The 15,836-nt window shown below is 38.0% G+C and overlaps 1 protein-coding gene across 1 annotated transcript; it reads left to right on the forward strand.

Annotated features, from left to right (window-relative positions):
- The first annotated feature begins 836 nt into the window (after positions 1-836).
- Positions 837-11,532, forward strand: PARP11 (poly (ADP-ribose) polymerase family, member 11). The gene is made up of 7 exons (XM_010010273.1): positions 837-967; positions 1,066-1,186; positions 2,212-2,287; positions 3,740-3,812; positions 3,900-4,030; positions 10,506-10,657; positions 11,115-11,532. Exons 1-7 carry the CDS (start codon positions 878-880, stop codon positions 11,426-11,428), a joined length of 957 nt encoding a protein of 318 aa, XP_010008575.1. The 5' UTR covers positions 837-877; the 3' UTR covers positions 11,429-11,532.
- Positions 11,533-15,836: the final 4,304 nt, after the last annotated feature.

Consider the following 15,836-nt stretch of genomic DNA (forward strand, 5'->3'; position numbering starts at 1 on the left):
CAGCCTTTGATAGGTGTCTCCTTATATTAGAAGAAAATGTGATTTGTTATTCCCTATTCAGTTTTGTCATGGTTTTGTAGACCTCTGCTATATCCTTTCCTCAATCCTATCTTCCATCCTGCAGAACCCCAACTATGGTAGTAATTGCTTGTGGAATGCAGCATGGAAGCCATTGGTGCTTTTGGTGTGAACCTTCTCTGTAGTTACAATACAGAGTACTGGTAATTCTACTGTATCATTTTTAAGTGGGTGCATCAGGGGGAAACAAACCTTCATGCAGCGTTGAGGAACTGTGGACTTGGATAGTTAAATTATTACATTCTTTGTGCTAGGTTTTTTTGTTTGGGTTTGGTGGTTTTTTTTTTTTTTTTTTTCCCTAACAACTTCTGATATCCACTCTGATTTTTCACTGTTGGTGGGTACCTAGTAGAGGTTTTCATCAAGCTGTCAGATGTAACCCCAGCACCTCATTTGTGGGTGGTATGTAACTCCAATCTGTTGTATATAGGAATGGCCTTGCTCATGTGACCATCAGTTTGGCATTTAGTACCTCTCTTTGATCTTCTAAAGCCTACAGCTCTTACCTTTACTGATACACTTAGACATTTGAGAGAGTTTTGAAAATGTTTAACTAACTTAAAGAATAATACTGCATAAGTAGCAAACTGAGAATTTTTCTCTGAGAAAGCACATCTGCCTTCCACCTGCTGTTCTTTTGTTTGTTTGTTTGTTAAGATTGCAAATTCACTTTATTTTGTTTTTTAAAATGAATTTCTCAAATAATGCATTTTCAAATACTGTCAAAACTTTTCTTATGTATGTGTATGAATGTTTCAGGAAATGCTTCAAGGAACAATAAAAGATATTTTTTCCAAAGATGGAAGGTTCAATTGAAGAGATGGATACCTCTGATACTCAGTGGGGCTGGTTTTATTTGGCTGAATGTGGTAAATGGCATATGTTTCAGGTAAATACCTATGAAGTTATATTAGCTGTGATGCATTCCATGCATCAAACTACCTATTGCTGTATTTGTCTAAATGTGCTTTTTCATTTATTTTGAAGACTGATTCAAACAGTCATTGCTCTGTTAGCAGTGAAGATATTGAAAGGAGCTTCCGAACAAACCCACATGGTTCTGTTTCTTTTACTACTGCAAAATTTAACTACACGCTAGACTTTTCAGGTGTGTATCTTTTCATAGAGTGAATTTAAGTAATAGAAAGTGCCAGATACACCAGTTTATTTGTTCATTCACCAAATTACTGTCCTCATACCTAACACAAAAACTTGTGATTCTTGTGATTGGAAATGTTGTCTTTGCTGGAAAGTACCTGGTAGTTTTTAGAAGCAACTGCCCTGTTACAATTTTGTAGTGTAGTTTATTAATAAAGTAGCATGTCTCGTTTAGTAGCAGTCACATCATGTTACTATAGGACTGGGGAGTTTAAACATTTTTGCTTTAAAGTGCAACTGCTTGTAAGCTTGAAAAAATGTGGTAGATTGAAAGATCTTGGTTATGTTAACTATGAATTGATCTGTATTTTGGTTTTTTTTTCTTGTTTTGGTTGGGTTTTTCTTTTTAGCTTTTCCATTCATAGATTGTTTATTTTCTGATTAAATTATGAAACAGCTCTATGCTTAAATATAAGCCTCTTCCAAGACAAAGAAAATAATAGTATTTCAAACACAGAAAGTGGGGACTGGGTAAACCAGCAAAGTAGTGGGAGTTAAAGTAGTATGTAACAATACAATGAGTTTTATATTTACCTGTGTTGAAATGTCTGTTTAAAAAAACACTTGGTTTTGCATCTGGAATAAAAGCACTAAATACAAATGCAGAAGAACTATTTTAATGTTCCTGTTTGTAGGTCGTGATGTCTTATAAGGACAGTAGTAACATGCTTTGTCATCCTGGTTGTATTAAAGCCAGTGGAAGTTTTGCCAGTGGGGCTGAATGTTAGATGGCTATTTTAACAATAAATGTTTTCTGTAATATTTGTGCATTTTGCCAACTCCTGTAAATGACAGTGATTGAGGCCAGTATTTAGAAACATTTGTCGAAAATGCTCGTTTGTTAATTGTCAAAACAGGATTTCCTGTCAAGCAGCTTTGGGTGTAGTATTGTTATTTAAAAAATGATAATGACATGTTTCATATACTATAGATGAATTCCAGAAACTTTCATCCTAACTCTTGTTTTATGCTCAGCGATGAAACAAACCAACCTAACTACCCTTAAGCAACGTCCGATAAAGCGAGCTCCCTTTTCTATCAGTACTTTCAGGTAAGGAAATAAAAAGAAGACTCCTTAATTTTATTTTGTTTGTGAGTCTTCTAAGTAAAATCAAACAAAAATATATTTTATATTTATTGTTCATTTACTTGTCACATCAAGCAATTTGAGAGGCGAACCAAGGTGAGAGAGATAGTCAAGTGAAGAAGGAAGACAGAGAAGAATGACAAAAGAATTTTTAGTTTGTTTTTTCTTTTTTTAATAATGTTTTTTCTTTTCTTCTGAGAAATTAAGGAGCTTGCAGTAGGAGAGGCAAGGCATACTGAATACTGATAACTTTTGGCAAGGTTCTTAAAGCTGTGCCTTCATCTAGCCATTGGAGTCCCTGCTGTAAATACCTGTTGAATCACAATTGTTGTTGGAGAAGCAGCAGCAAAAAACTTAGTAGTTTGTTCCATTTTAATAATGACTTCTTTGTATTATTGTAATAGCAAAAAAGATTCAGTTATATTTTCTTGCCTGTATATTTTAATCATTTACTCTAAAATGGCTTGAAATTACAAGAATTTGCATCATAACAGCCAGATTGTTTTATGAGTCTAATTGCAGTAGATTGTAAGTTTCTTACCATCTGGTAAGTCATTAGATGTAAAGCTGTGCAAATGTAAATCTGATACTCAATAAATACTAAATTGATCTGTGCAGTGATACCACCACAGGTAAAAATGACTGTATGGAATATGTGGGTTTTTTTCTCTAGCTAGTTTCTTTAAAAATAATTTTAGTTCTGAATTTTAGTCTGATTATATTTTCAAAAAGAAAATTGTCATTTCTAATGAGAAATGTAACAGTAACCTTTTTACACTGACATTCAAGAAGGCATGTTTATTTGAAGTGTCAACTGGTTTTTTGATGGATATTTGCTGAAGGGTGTATGCAATAATGTGGCAATTCACTTTTGGTTTTTTATTTCTTGAATAACTGCATTGAGTACTGTCTTTCCATGTGATAACACTGTTCTTTACTGTCAGATGGTTGCTTCGTTTAGTCCTGGTTTTAAGGCTTAAAAGCTGCTATGTATGTGGTGTATATGCTTAAAACGCCTTTTTTTTTTTTTTTTTTTTTTTTCTAATGGGGGTCTTCTTGGGGTTTTTTTTGGGTATTTTTTTATGTGGGTTTTTTTGTTTGTTGGTTGCAGACCTTTCTGACAATCCCTTCCAATTTATCTTCTTATCTTTTGCTGTAGATGATGTATTAAAACTGCTTATTATGGTGGTTTACTTGCAATAAGCTAAGCCAGAATTTGAATACAAAATAAAACCTCTTGCCTTTGACCGTACCTGCTGACATCAGCCTTTATTTCAATTAAAACCCTTAGTAGTTTAGTGTAAGGTTTTGTATTTGAGCGAGACAAACCTTTTTGACAGGAAGAAAATGCGTCATGGCTTTGATGTGATGTATTTTTACTTTTTTTTTTTTTGTTTTGTTTTGTTTTGTTTGAAGTTTCATCTGTGAAAATGAGGCTATCCCTATGCCTTCACACTGGGAGAATGTAAATACTGATGAGCCATATCAGGTAAGAGTTGGTATGGACGTTGGTGAAAAATATATGATAATGAAATAATGCATCGAATTGAAATTGTACTAACCTCTTTTTTTCCAGCTTATTCCATTGCAAAAGAAAACAAATGAATATAATGAAGTTTCTAGTCTCTTTGGAAAAACAATGGATAGCCACCGAATTAAAAGAATTAAGAGAATACAAAATCTAGACTTGTGGGAGTTTTTTTGCAGGTGAGATTATTTCTAAACCCAACAGTCTTAGGATTGTTAATGGAGAAAATCTTGAAGGCATGCAGCAGAAATATGTTTCGTTGTTTTTATTATTAATGGAAATATGTGTAACTTAATATTTTTAAAATTTTCTTATTTGTCATTCCTTTGTATTCAGAATTCAATTTTCAAGACTGTAGTTTCTGCAGGTGCAGAAATGTAATACTTGTAGAAGTGCATTAGCTGTAGATGTAGCACATCAAGACTGATGCATTAAAGATGTTCAGGATGTCCATGAGGTAGATGCCTATGATACTTAACAGTGCTTTTTGTAAAATAATTCCTTGACAGGCTTGTATTACTTTAATTTTTAGTGAACAAAGCAAATAAATATTTGTGACTTGTGAAATATTTTAACTTTTGTGAAACCAAGGACAAAATTAAGTGTCCAGTTAGCACATTTTCATGTTCTTTCTTTAATGTGCTAGAAAAGCTTTTCGTAAGTTCTCTGCTTTTCCCTCTTTGTATTGTGCTGGCCTGGAAGAAGTAGGAAGTGCTGAGTTTTGCTTCCAGTTAAGTATCAATCTTAAGCAGTTTTATTTGACAAAAGTTTTATTTGTGTGGCCTCTAAGAAGTTCATATCAGAATCTGTTTTAAAGATGTATTATACTCTTAGAACCAACTGAACTAAGTTAAACAGTGAGGAAATAACTTAGGCAGATGTATATTAAAAATTTACACAAGTTATAAGTTGGGTGGAGAAGAGATTCAGAGCAGCCCTGTGGAGAAGGACTTGGGGGTGTTGGTCAACAGTAAACTGAACATGAGCTGGCTTCAGTGTGCGCTCACCCCAGAAAGCCAATCGTATGCTGGGCTGCATCAAAAGGAGCGTGACCAGCAGGTCAAAGGAGGTGATCCTACCCCTCTGTTCTGCTCTTCTGAGACCTCACTTGGAGTATTGTGTACAGGTCTGGTGTCCTCAACATAAAAAGGATATGGAGCTGCTGGAGCAAGTCCAGAGGAGGCCACGAGGACGATAAGAGGACTGGAGCACCTCCCGTATGAAGACAGGCTGAGAAAGTTGGGGCTGTTCAGCCTGGAGAAGAGAAACTGCATGGAGACCTCATAGCAGCCTTCCAGTATCTGAAGGGGGCCTACAAGGGTGCTGGGGAGGGACTCTTCATTAGGGACTCTAGTGGTAGGACAAGGGGTAATGGGTTTAAACTTAAACAGGGGAAGTTTAGATTAGATGTAAGGAAGAAGTTCTTCCCTGTGAGGCTGGTGAGGCACTGGAATAGGATGCCCAAGGAGGCTGTGAATGCTCCATTCCTGGCAGTGTTCAAAGCCAGGCTGGATGGAGTCTTGGGTGTCCCCATGGCAGGTGGGTTGGAACTACATGATCTTAAGGTCCTTTCCAACCCTAACTATTCTATGATTCTGTGTGAATTTTTGAAATATATCTAGTTTATTTTTACTTTAAAGGTATGTCATGAATATGCATAAGGAAATTAAGTTCCTGGTTAAGAGAGTTAGCCTTCTCTTAATTGAGTTTTTGATTTTTGGGGAAGTAAGGAGGGGCTCAGCAGAGCCTCCTCTACCTTGGCCTTCTGGAGGGCAGACTTTGGCCTGTTTAGGAGCCGGGTTGAAAGTCCCTTGGGAGGCAGTCCTGAAGGGCAAAGGAGTCCAGGAAGGCTGGACATTCTGCAAAAAAGAAATCTTAAAGGCGCAGGAGCAGGCCATCTCCATGTGCCAAAAGATGAGCTGATTGGGAAGATGACTGGTGTGGCTGAAGAGAGCTTTGTCTGGAACTCGGGAAGAAGAGGAGAATTTATGACCTCTGGAAGAAGTGGCAGGCCACTCGGGAGGACTAAAAGGGTGTCATGAGGTTATGCAGGAAGAAAATTAGAAAGGCCAAAGCTCAACTAGAACTTAATCTGGCTACTGCTATAAAAGACACTAAAAAATGTTTCTTTAAATACATTAGCAACAAAAGGAGGGCTAAGGAGAATTTCTATCCTTTATTGGATGTTGGGGGGGAAAGATAATGATAAAGGATGAGGAAAAGGATTCAGGTACTTAATGTCTTAGTAAGACCAGTTGTTCTCAGGGCACCCAGCTTGAAGACAGGGACGAGTGGAATGAAGCCCCCATAATCCAAGAAGATGAAGTCAGTGAGCTGCTACACTTAGACATACACAAGTCTGTGGGGCCAGATGGGATCCACCCGAGTGTACTGAGGGAGCTGGTGGAAGTGCTCACTGAGCCACTTTCAGTCATTTATCAGCAGTCCTGGCTAACTGGAAAGGTCACAGTTTACTGCAAGTCAGCAGATGTGATGCCCGTCTACAAAAAGCGGCAGAAGGAGGATCCAGGGCCTCTCAGTCTGACCTTGGTGCTGGGTAAGGTTATGGAACAGATCCTCTTGAGCACTGTCACACAGCATGTACAGGACAACCCCGTCATCAGCCCCAGTCAGCATTGGTTTATGAAAGTCAGGTCCTGCTTAACCAACTTGATCTCCTTCTGGGACCAGGTAACCTGTTCTAGTGGATGAGACAAAGCTGGATATTGTCTGCCTCGGCTTTAGTAAAGCCTTTGACACAGTTTCCCACTGCATTCTCCTGTAGAAACTGGCTGTTCATGGCTCAATGGGAGTACACTTCACTGGGTAAAAACCTGGCTGGATGGCTGAGTCCAAAGAGTTGTGGTGAATGAAGTTAAATCCAGTTGGCAGCTGGTCACAAATGGATCAGTACTGGGGCCAGTTCTGTTTACTGTCTTTGTTGATGATCTGGACTAGAGGATCGAGTGCCACCTCAGTAGGTTTGCAGACAACACCTAGTTGGACAGCAGTGTTGATGTGCTTGAGGGTAGGAAGGCTCTACAGGGGGATCTGGACAGGCTGGATCAATGGGCTGAGGCCAACTGTATGAGGTTCAACAAGGCAAAGTGCCGGGTCCTGCACCTGAGCCACAAATCCATGCAATGCTCTATGCTTGGGGAAGCATGGCTGGAAAGCTGCTCATGGAAAAGGTCCTGGAGGTATTGGTCGAACTGGCTCTATGTGAGATCTGACTGCTGGATCAACTTAATTTTGTTTTACTGGATTAGCTTGTCACTGCTGGTGGAAAGTGCTCAGACTATGTTTTTTAGAATAGTTAGGCTCTTCGATTTGTTCCAAATCAGTAAAAACCCAAGTCAATTCCTACAGCTGGGTTGGGGCAGTCCCAGGCACAGCTACAGGTTGGGTAGAGAAGTGATTCAGAGCAGCCTGAGGAGGACTTGGGGGTGTTGGTTAATGAGAAACTGAACATGAGCTGGCTTCAGTGTGTGCTCACAGCCGAGAAACCAGCTGTGTGCTGGGCTGCATCAAAAGGAGTTTGAGCAGCAGGTCAAAGGAGGTGCTTCTAACCTCCTGCTTTGCTCTTGTGAGACCCTGCTTGGAGTGCTGTGTGCAGCTCTGGTATCCCTGTCATAAGAAAGACATGGGACTGTTGGAGCAAGTCCAGAGTGAGGGCTACAAGGATGGTAACGGGGCTGGAGCACCTCCCATACAAAGACAAACTGAGAAATTCAGGGCTTTTCTGCCTGGAGAAGAGAAGGCTGCATGGAGACGTCATAGCAGCCTTCCAGTATCTGAAGGGGGCCTACAGGTATGCTGGAGAGGGACTCTTCCTCAGGGGCTTTAGTGCTAGGATAAGGGGTAATGGATTCAAACTTAATTAGGGGAGATTTAGGTTAGATATAAGGAAGAAATTCTTTACTGCGAGGGTGGTGAGACACTGGCATAGGTTGCCCAGAGAAGCTGTGGCTGCCCCATCGCTCGCAGTCTTCAAGGCCAGGTTGGATGGGCCTTTGAGCAACCTGGTCTAGTGTGAGGTGTCCCTGCCCATGGCAGGGGCGTTGGAACTAGATGATCTTTAAGATCCTTTCCAACCCTAATGATTCTGTGGTTCTGTTACTACAAAAGTCGGCTGAAGAAGTTCTCTAAGACTCAATTTGGAGTATGCAGACATTTTTTACTGCAGCTCTGGGTGCACACACAAATCATTTCGGAAAGGTCAGTGTGCCTAGTACTTGCTGGTAGTGGCTATATATTTAGCATACTCACGCATGTTTACAGCTTTTCCATGAAATTATTTACATATTCATGATATTTCAGGAACAAATTCTAATATCTGTGTTCTAATTATGCATGCACTTTCTTGCTGAGTGGGGGTCTGGTGGTACCCAGTAGTCTTCCTCACTGTATTTGCTGATTGACCTCAGCACTTGCATATGCCCACAAGGTCCTAGTGCTGAGTTAGCAGTTGGTATGTCCTTGCTTTTGTTCTGTTCCAATCTCTGTTATCTTGACGGTTAGCATCTTTGGTCTTATTTACTGCCTCCTTAGTTATTATCTGTCCCGTGATGTTCCTGTTCCCATCAGCTGGACATTCTTTATTCCCTACCTGTCAGCAAGTTAGAACAGCTTGTTGTATCTTACTACATTGAAGTCATACACATTATTGTTGGTTTAAGCCTGTAATTTAAGCCTATAATTCTATAAAAAGTCCTGCTGTGGCATTTCTGCATTCTGCAGAAACACCTTCCGAGTGTGCTCAGTATATTCTGCTACTTATGAGGAACAATTGCTACTTAAACTTTTGTAGTTCTGAGAAAGTGTTTTGCTTCATTGATAAGGTCAGTGATTAAATCAGAGCATTGCTTGAATCATTTGCATCATTGTAATGGTCAAAACACATTTACCTATTGTAGTAGTTCCCATATTAATGACTGTTTTAAATTGTTTTTATGAAATCAACTGGTCAGAGATAGTGAAGGACTGTTTCAGAACATTTTTGGACAATTTATTATTCACTTTTTCTATAAATTTATTGTGCTCCACTATTTCAAGAGAAGTTACTCTAGGCTACCTTTATACATTGTCAGAGACGAGCAGCCAACAGTAGAGAGCTGCTGATTGAAAAAATTTCAGATGCTCAGCATTGCTAGCTGTTAGCTCAGAGGTGTTACCTCACACAGGTAGCGTGTGCAGGGAATCTTGGCTTCTGGGTTTTGTTGAATTGCTAATAGAGCAGAAATTGAATGCCTGGAATCTCTGCCTCTGACAGAAAACGTCACACATGAGATTATTGCTGAAACCTCTGAGATGCCCTTGAGATTCTATTGATACTCTTCTGGTTTGGGAAGAGGTTGTAGGGGAGGAAAAAAAGACACACACAAAAAAAGAAAGAAAGAAAAAAGAAGTTGCCAAGACATAGGTATTTTAGTTTGCAAAATGGAGGAGGGGAAAAAAAATAACGCTGGCCAACAAAGCAGAATAAACATCTCTTTCAAGCTAAGTACTGTGAGATTTCTACTTCTGTGAAATGTACTTATTTATAAATAAAGCATAATTGCAATGTAATGCTATTAATATGATAAAGAATCTTTGCTGCTTATCTCTTTCCCGTGACCTGATTGATGGGACTTTGACTCAGATTATGTCTAAACTGTAGGTCCTGTGAATGCTTTCCCAATTCACATGTGCACTCATGTTATAAGCAGATAGCTTAATTTGATATGTGCCTGATAAACCCAAGTATGTAGCACAATGTCCTGTGCACTATAGCTTGTATAGGAAGAAAATTCAGCTACACAGACAAGAACAACACTATGATACACTCTGACTTATTTTTGTCTGGACAGTCAAGAGATCATAACTATGAATAGCTGAGTGATTTAGACACAAATTCAGAGTCAACTTCTTCATGGATCTTGGGAAAATCCAGATGAGAGAAAGTTGCATAAAACAAATTGATAAAAAATATATGTTTTTTAATTGAAGGTGTGCTATGGTCTTCTGCCCATGAGACTGTAATATAGTTTCACCTGTAGTATAAGGTGGTCTTTATTTTTCAAGAATTTTATGTACATGTAATCCTTCAATACACAAAGGATTGAATACTACCTCTTAGAATATATGTGAACCATAGATGTGGAAAACCGTTATGAAATGATCACATTGAAGTAATTTTACCTTGACATTTAGGTAATTTTATTTTTTATATTTTTGCTGGTTTATCTGAGTAGTTATACTTCATAATCCACTAAGTTTGTTAGCCATCCCACCATGGTATTTAAGTAGGTGGAGGGAATAAAATGGGAGAAAAATGCCTCTCTTTTAAAAACGTATCTGCATAAAATTACTACACTGAAACTAATGCCAAATGAAGAATGTTGATAAAATTAGTACAAAGACCTTTTTTCCTAATCTTGGATTACTTATGAAAATAGTCCATAGCATCCAGAAGTATGTGATTTCTAAACATGTCCCTTAAGAATTCTGATCACTTTAAAAACAGAATCATCTGTTAAAAGCTAGAGTCATCTAGACACTTGTGAAAGTGGAATGTGTAGAGTATTTTAGGTCTGTGCTCTCTGTAGTTTTCAGAGTAGTAACTTGATTCGATTGTACTGACGTTTATAATGCTGTATTGTGTGTTCTCTGTAGGAAAAAAGCTCAACTAAAGAAGAAAAGAGGTGTCCCAACTATTAATGAGCATATGTTATTTCATGGCACCAGTAATGAATTTGTTGAAGCAATATGTATTCATAACTTTGACTGGAGAATAAATGGGATACATGCTGCTGTATATGGAAAAGGTAAGTTTTTTTGCCAGATACAATGGCTCGGCAATCTTAAAAGTTGAACATTGTTAAGTGTTTCCCATATTAACTTCTTTGTGGTGCACTCACTGTGTTTATCCAAGAGCTGTTTAATATAGCTCTGCTTTTACATCAAGTGTATTTTAAGAAAGTTAGGATGCAGTAGGAATGTAATTGTCAAAATTGGCTAGTAGGACCAGGGAGTGTGTGTGTGCCCAACAAAGCAATGTTGATCAGAAGACAACCTCTCTACTAAAATATTCCCACTAAAAATATTTGGTCATGTTGCTATAATCTAAGGATTTGCGGGGAGGAAGGAGAAGGAAGGATTGCTCATGAACATAAGAGAACAGACAGTTTTTATCATCCTAATACCTATATCCATGCTCTAGTAGTTAAGCTGTCATAACAATATCATCAGATATTTATTTATTATTTTTTTTTTATTTGAAAGGGACCTATTTTGCGAGAGATGCGTCATATTCCAGTCATTTCTGCAAAGAGGACATGAAGCATGGAGATACTTTTCAAATCCATGGTGTGAATGTGCAGCCTCGTCTGCATAGACCAGATAAAGTCATGTTTCTTGCTCGTGTATTAACTGGTGACTATATCAATGGTGATTCAAAATACATGAGGCCTCCTTCAAAAGATGGAAGTTTTGTGAACTTGTATGACAGCTGTGTGGATAATACCTGGAACCCAAAGATCTTCGTTATCTTTGATGCCAACCAAATCTACCCTGAGTATTTAATAGAATTTTCTTAAGTTTGAAAGGAGCTGAACTGAATATTGTTTGTGTCTTTTTGATGTTCTTTTTGTAAAGACAATGATATAAAAACAGAAAGTGTGAGACAGGCGAAAGAGAAGCTAACATATGCTTATGGAGAACAGGAAGCTATTAAACATTTAAGAGAGATTGTTGAACTGTTTTTTAAAATCTGTAAACTTTACTAATGCTTTTTTCAAATGTAGATACCATTACAAATTTGAAATTGCTTAGTGAGCCTTAAAGACGCTGGACATTGGTAAGTTTTCAAAGGCAAGATGTATGTTCTGATTTTTTTAATATATTACAAGTATTTATTCATGTGATAGAAATATGCCTGTAATACAGTATGCATATGATGAAACTAATCTTTTGTAAAGATTGTCTGTAGAACATAAAAATAACAAAACCACCACCAACAACAAAAATGGGGGACTTTGGTACATATTATGTGTGTATGTCTATGTTCTATAGTTCACATTGCTTTGTGTTTGGAGGTCTCTTAGTGTGGATTCTAAACCTACTAAAAAAACCCCAACGAACATATCTGATGAAGGAGCTATAACATTCACTGAAGCTGTTCTATTTAACTTTAGGTATTTTTTTCTGTAAGCTTCAGTTACATACTTGCAAAGCTTAAATCATATACTTGCAAGATTACAAAACCGTTGCACTAGGATTTGAACTTTGGTTTTGATAGAAATTATGCCCATAAGTTCTTGTGGTTGTTAATTGTTTGGTACGTAACTGTTGAGCTTAGTGTTGGGATATCAGCAGTGCCATACACCTGAGTTGTTATTCTTACAGAATTTTGCCCTGTTGTTATAGTTTATGTGTGCATGCAGTTATGTTCATGCTGCTGTGATTCTTGCCTGGTCAAGGTTCAAGAATCATTCAGTGCTTGTGTACTTGCTGTTACTGAAGACAATGTTTAGATTAACTTTACTGGAATAACACAGTTAAACCAACACTGAGCGTTTAAAAACATGCCATCCTTTAATTTTTAAACATGTTAATAGAAAGCTTTCAATGACACTTGTGTAGATCAGGTTTTCATAACTGATACAGTTGTAAAGCTAAAGAGTATTTGTCACATGCAGAAAGACCAAGAGACAGTATTTAGGAAAAGAACAAACTTGAGTACCTAAACACATAAAGAGCCTGAAGAAGGGGCTGTTACAGTGAAATGCACTGAAATGTTAAACAATTTGCTGCAAAGTTGTTCTTCTAACGTTTTACTTTGTTCAAGGACCTAAGGATCACTAAGGGACAAGTCTTTTGAGGCTTCTCTTTGGCTATGACAAGTAATAAATCCCTATAGAAATAGTATGTAATTATGGCAGATATAGAATTATCTGTATCAGTCTGTTATGCAGTTGTTAATGGACTTTCTGGATCAAAGGCTATGTTTAAAATCTGTATTTAAAAATCACTGCAGCTGGCATGACCAAGTCTACTCAAAATTATATTAAACCTGTGGAACTGGAAGCAAAACATGACTACATATCTGGCATCATAACTGAGGATGCAAACATCTCTTCCTTTTCCTCAGTGCTGTTATCTTTGTCTGTGAGAGGATCTTGCACAAGTTGCGTGTCTGTATTTATAATTTCAATGCAGCTTTTCCTTTAGCTTCTGTTCATTTAGGGCTAAGTTGCATCTTCCTTAGTTTTAGTGCAGTGGGAAGTATGATATCTGATCCTAGTTGGGAACTTGAGGTTCTACTGTTGTGGGCATAATTATGCAGGGAATTGGTGTATTATTGACTCCTTTTTATTCTTATACTGTTTTCTACAGAACATACATTTTATGAAACTAACATGTGCTGCTGTTCCTTTGATTATTACTTCTGAGGTCCGAACTGACCTTTTTAGTTAAGCAAACTGAAGTTTCTTTTTTAGTGTCTCATGGACAAAAAATACTATTATCTATACTGATCTTAGTAGCTTTTCGCATTATCTTGTTTATTACTGAACTCAAATGGCAGAATCTTAATCTTACCAAATCACTGTGTAATTATAGTTTCAGCTCTTTAATGTACTTTTTTTTTTTGGTGTCCATTTTTGTTCTCTTCAGTCTTGATAATGAAGGTATCTGTAAAGCAGCTATCCTTTCGCTGGCAGATGAAATCCAGAACTCTACAAGTAGCCAATACAAAAATAGTTGGATTTAATAAAAGAAACAGTGAGAGAAGAGAGGAAAATGATTTCTTGTACTTCAAAGTGTTAAAGAAATGAAAAGGGATTTGGTCTAATTCTGGCGAAAGAAAACTGCAGTTTTCTGTTACTATTTAATGTAATGAAACTTTATGCTCCATTTTCTTTTTAAATCTGTGCAATGAGAGCATGTAGTTCTCTTACATGCCTCGGTCTGAGATAGAAGTTTCTTGAACTACTCCTGTGCAGAAAGTTTTCATAGGGCATAGTGGTTCAGTATGAGCTGATCTTATTTCTATATCATACTGGCTTCCCGTGGCAGTTTTGATTTTTAGAATGGGTGTGTATTCAATTTCTCGTGAAATCTCACCATTTCATTTAAAGCAGTTTGGGAGAGTGCCTGTCTTCATTCCAGTTGATTTACAGGTGCAGTTTGTACAAACTTCTTGGTTTAAAGTTGCAATCTACAGGAATAAAAGGATAGAGCTTTATTTTTTAATAGCTGCCCCAATACCCTCATATCCAAGCTAGATATGAGATATGTTAGGTACCAGTTGGAGTTAGTGACTTTTAATTCCTGGAGTACAATGGATGCCAGTTCAGCTGGTGGTTTAAGGATACCTCTGATCCCTTTAAGCCATTATCAGCACACAGGATCATAATAGGAAGATTATAGTGAATTTGTGCAGTCTATATAGGTGGAGATTACTTTCAGTGCTTCTCTCTCGCCTAGACAGACAGTACATCTGATGAGGGCAGGGATCCAGCTATACAGTAGATGGACTTCTCTCTCAGTCTGCGCCGTGATACATTTCTTATTTTACTCAACTTTCCATAGTTTGCTAAACCATAAACCAGTCTTCAGAGCATACTGCCATTAAAAACCTTGATCTACACTACTAAGGGAAAGGTATCCTGGATCAAATCCAACATTAATTATATACTGCTTTACCAATTCCCCCCCTCCCCCCCCTCCAGTTATGCTGAGGGGGTAAACCATGTATTTTTGTCCACAGCCTGGCAATCTGTGAAGAAGCATTACACAGATTCCAGCCCAGAAATGACTGAAGTGCGCTGACAGCTAAAAGCTCTGTTAGTCCCATCTCTTCCACACAGGGCTTTTCAGTTTAAATGAATAGTTATTATAAAGAGAACTATATTGTCTTCTCCCTAATTCTCACAAATAGAGTGTGGAATACTACTCAGTGAAGGATTTTGTGCATCAAAGAAACACTTTAAGAAACTCACTACCTTATGAACATGCTTCATAGAAACCTGGTTTGTTTTGTGTTTTGTTTGGGTTTTTTTTTGTTTGTTTATTGTTTTTTTTTTTTTTTACAAAGAGAGAAAGTTCCTATTGTGAAAGTGAAAATCAGTCATATTTTACCACCAGAGCAGTTAAAGGCCAGGTAAAATGGACATCTATTGCAGTAACCGATGTATGAAAACAATCAAAGACACTTCCTACCCAGAAATCAATTACTTCGTAGAGCAGAAAGACTCAGAGCAATAACAGTTTAACTCAAAAGCAGAAAGCGATTGTTTATGGTTTAACAAATCAAAGGCAGTTAGGATTAACAGGTTGTTAGACAAAGCACTAGTATGCTTATCGTTCCCAACACAAGAAACACAAAGAGTCTTTGCTGGCTAGGTAATTGTGAAGCAGGAGGTGAAGAGTCAGATTCTGCTGCTGCTGGAACATTCATGTAGTTCCATTTAGTTTCATGCTTTGTGTTGCTGTTTCCATCTTTAGACTCCTTTAGCATGTTACAGCTCTTCACATTATTGTTTTTCTTCCTGAATCCTTAAGCTTTAAATTCATATTTCACCTTTATTTATCATTTATGGATTTATGCTACAGGCTTTATCAAGGCTTTCTCTTAAAATTTAGGATTTTTCTCTGGAGTCTGAGCCAGGTTTATACATCTGGGCAATTGATCAATGCTAGGCCTTGAATCATACAGCTGAACCCTTCGGAGGAGGGGTTGGAGGCTGGAGAGGGTGGTCTGCAGCAACCAGGAGGGCACTGAGCTGAATGGGTGCTTGTGAAAACCGTAGGTATGAATTTGTGAGTACTTGTCTGCCTGCACACTGATAAGTGATGTAAGAAGCTCAGCCCCTGCCTTCTGTAGGCACTCCCATCCAGGACCTCTTCAGCCTGGCCATTGGAGCCAGCCTGGTGCCACAGGGACGCAGAGCCTCTGCCCAGGCTGAGGGACATAGAATTATGGAATCAGCTAGGTTGGAAAAG

The sequence above is a fragment of the Nestor notabilis genome, unplaced genomic scaffold (assembly GCF_000696875.1).
Source record: "Nestor notabilis isolate BGI_N333 unplaced genomic scaffold, ASM69687v1 scaffold4962, whole genome shotgun sequence".
Taxonomy (NCBI): Eukaryota; Metazoa; Chordata; class Aves; order Psittaciformes; family Psittacidae; genus Nestor; species Nestor notabilis.

Excerpts from the sequence above, each read along its gene's own strand:
- PARP11 (XM_010010273.1), top strand. The coding sequence starts at position 878 with ATGGAAGGTTCAATTGAAGAGATGGATACCTCTGATACTCAGTGGGGC. Across the intron at positions 968-1,065 it reads GTAAATGGCATATGTTTCAG|ACTGATTCAAACAGTCATTG; the intron begins GTAAATACCTAT and ends TTTATTTTGAAG. Across the intron at positions 3,813-3,899 it reads ATACTGATGAGCCATATCAG|CTTATTCCATTGCAAAAGAA; the intron begins GTAAGAGTTGGT and ends CTTTTTTTCCAG.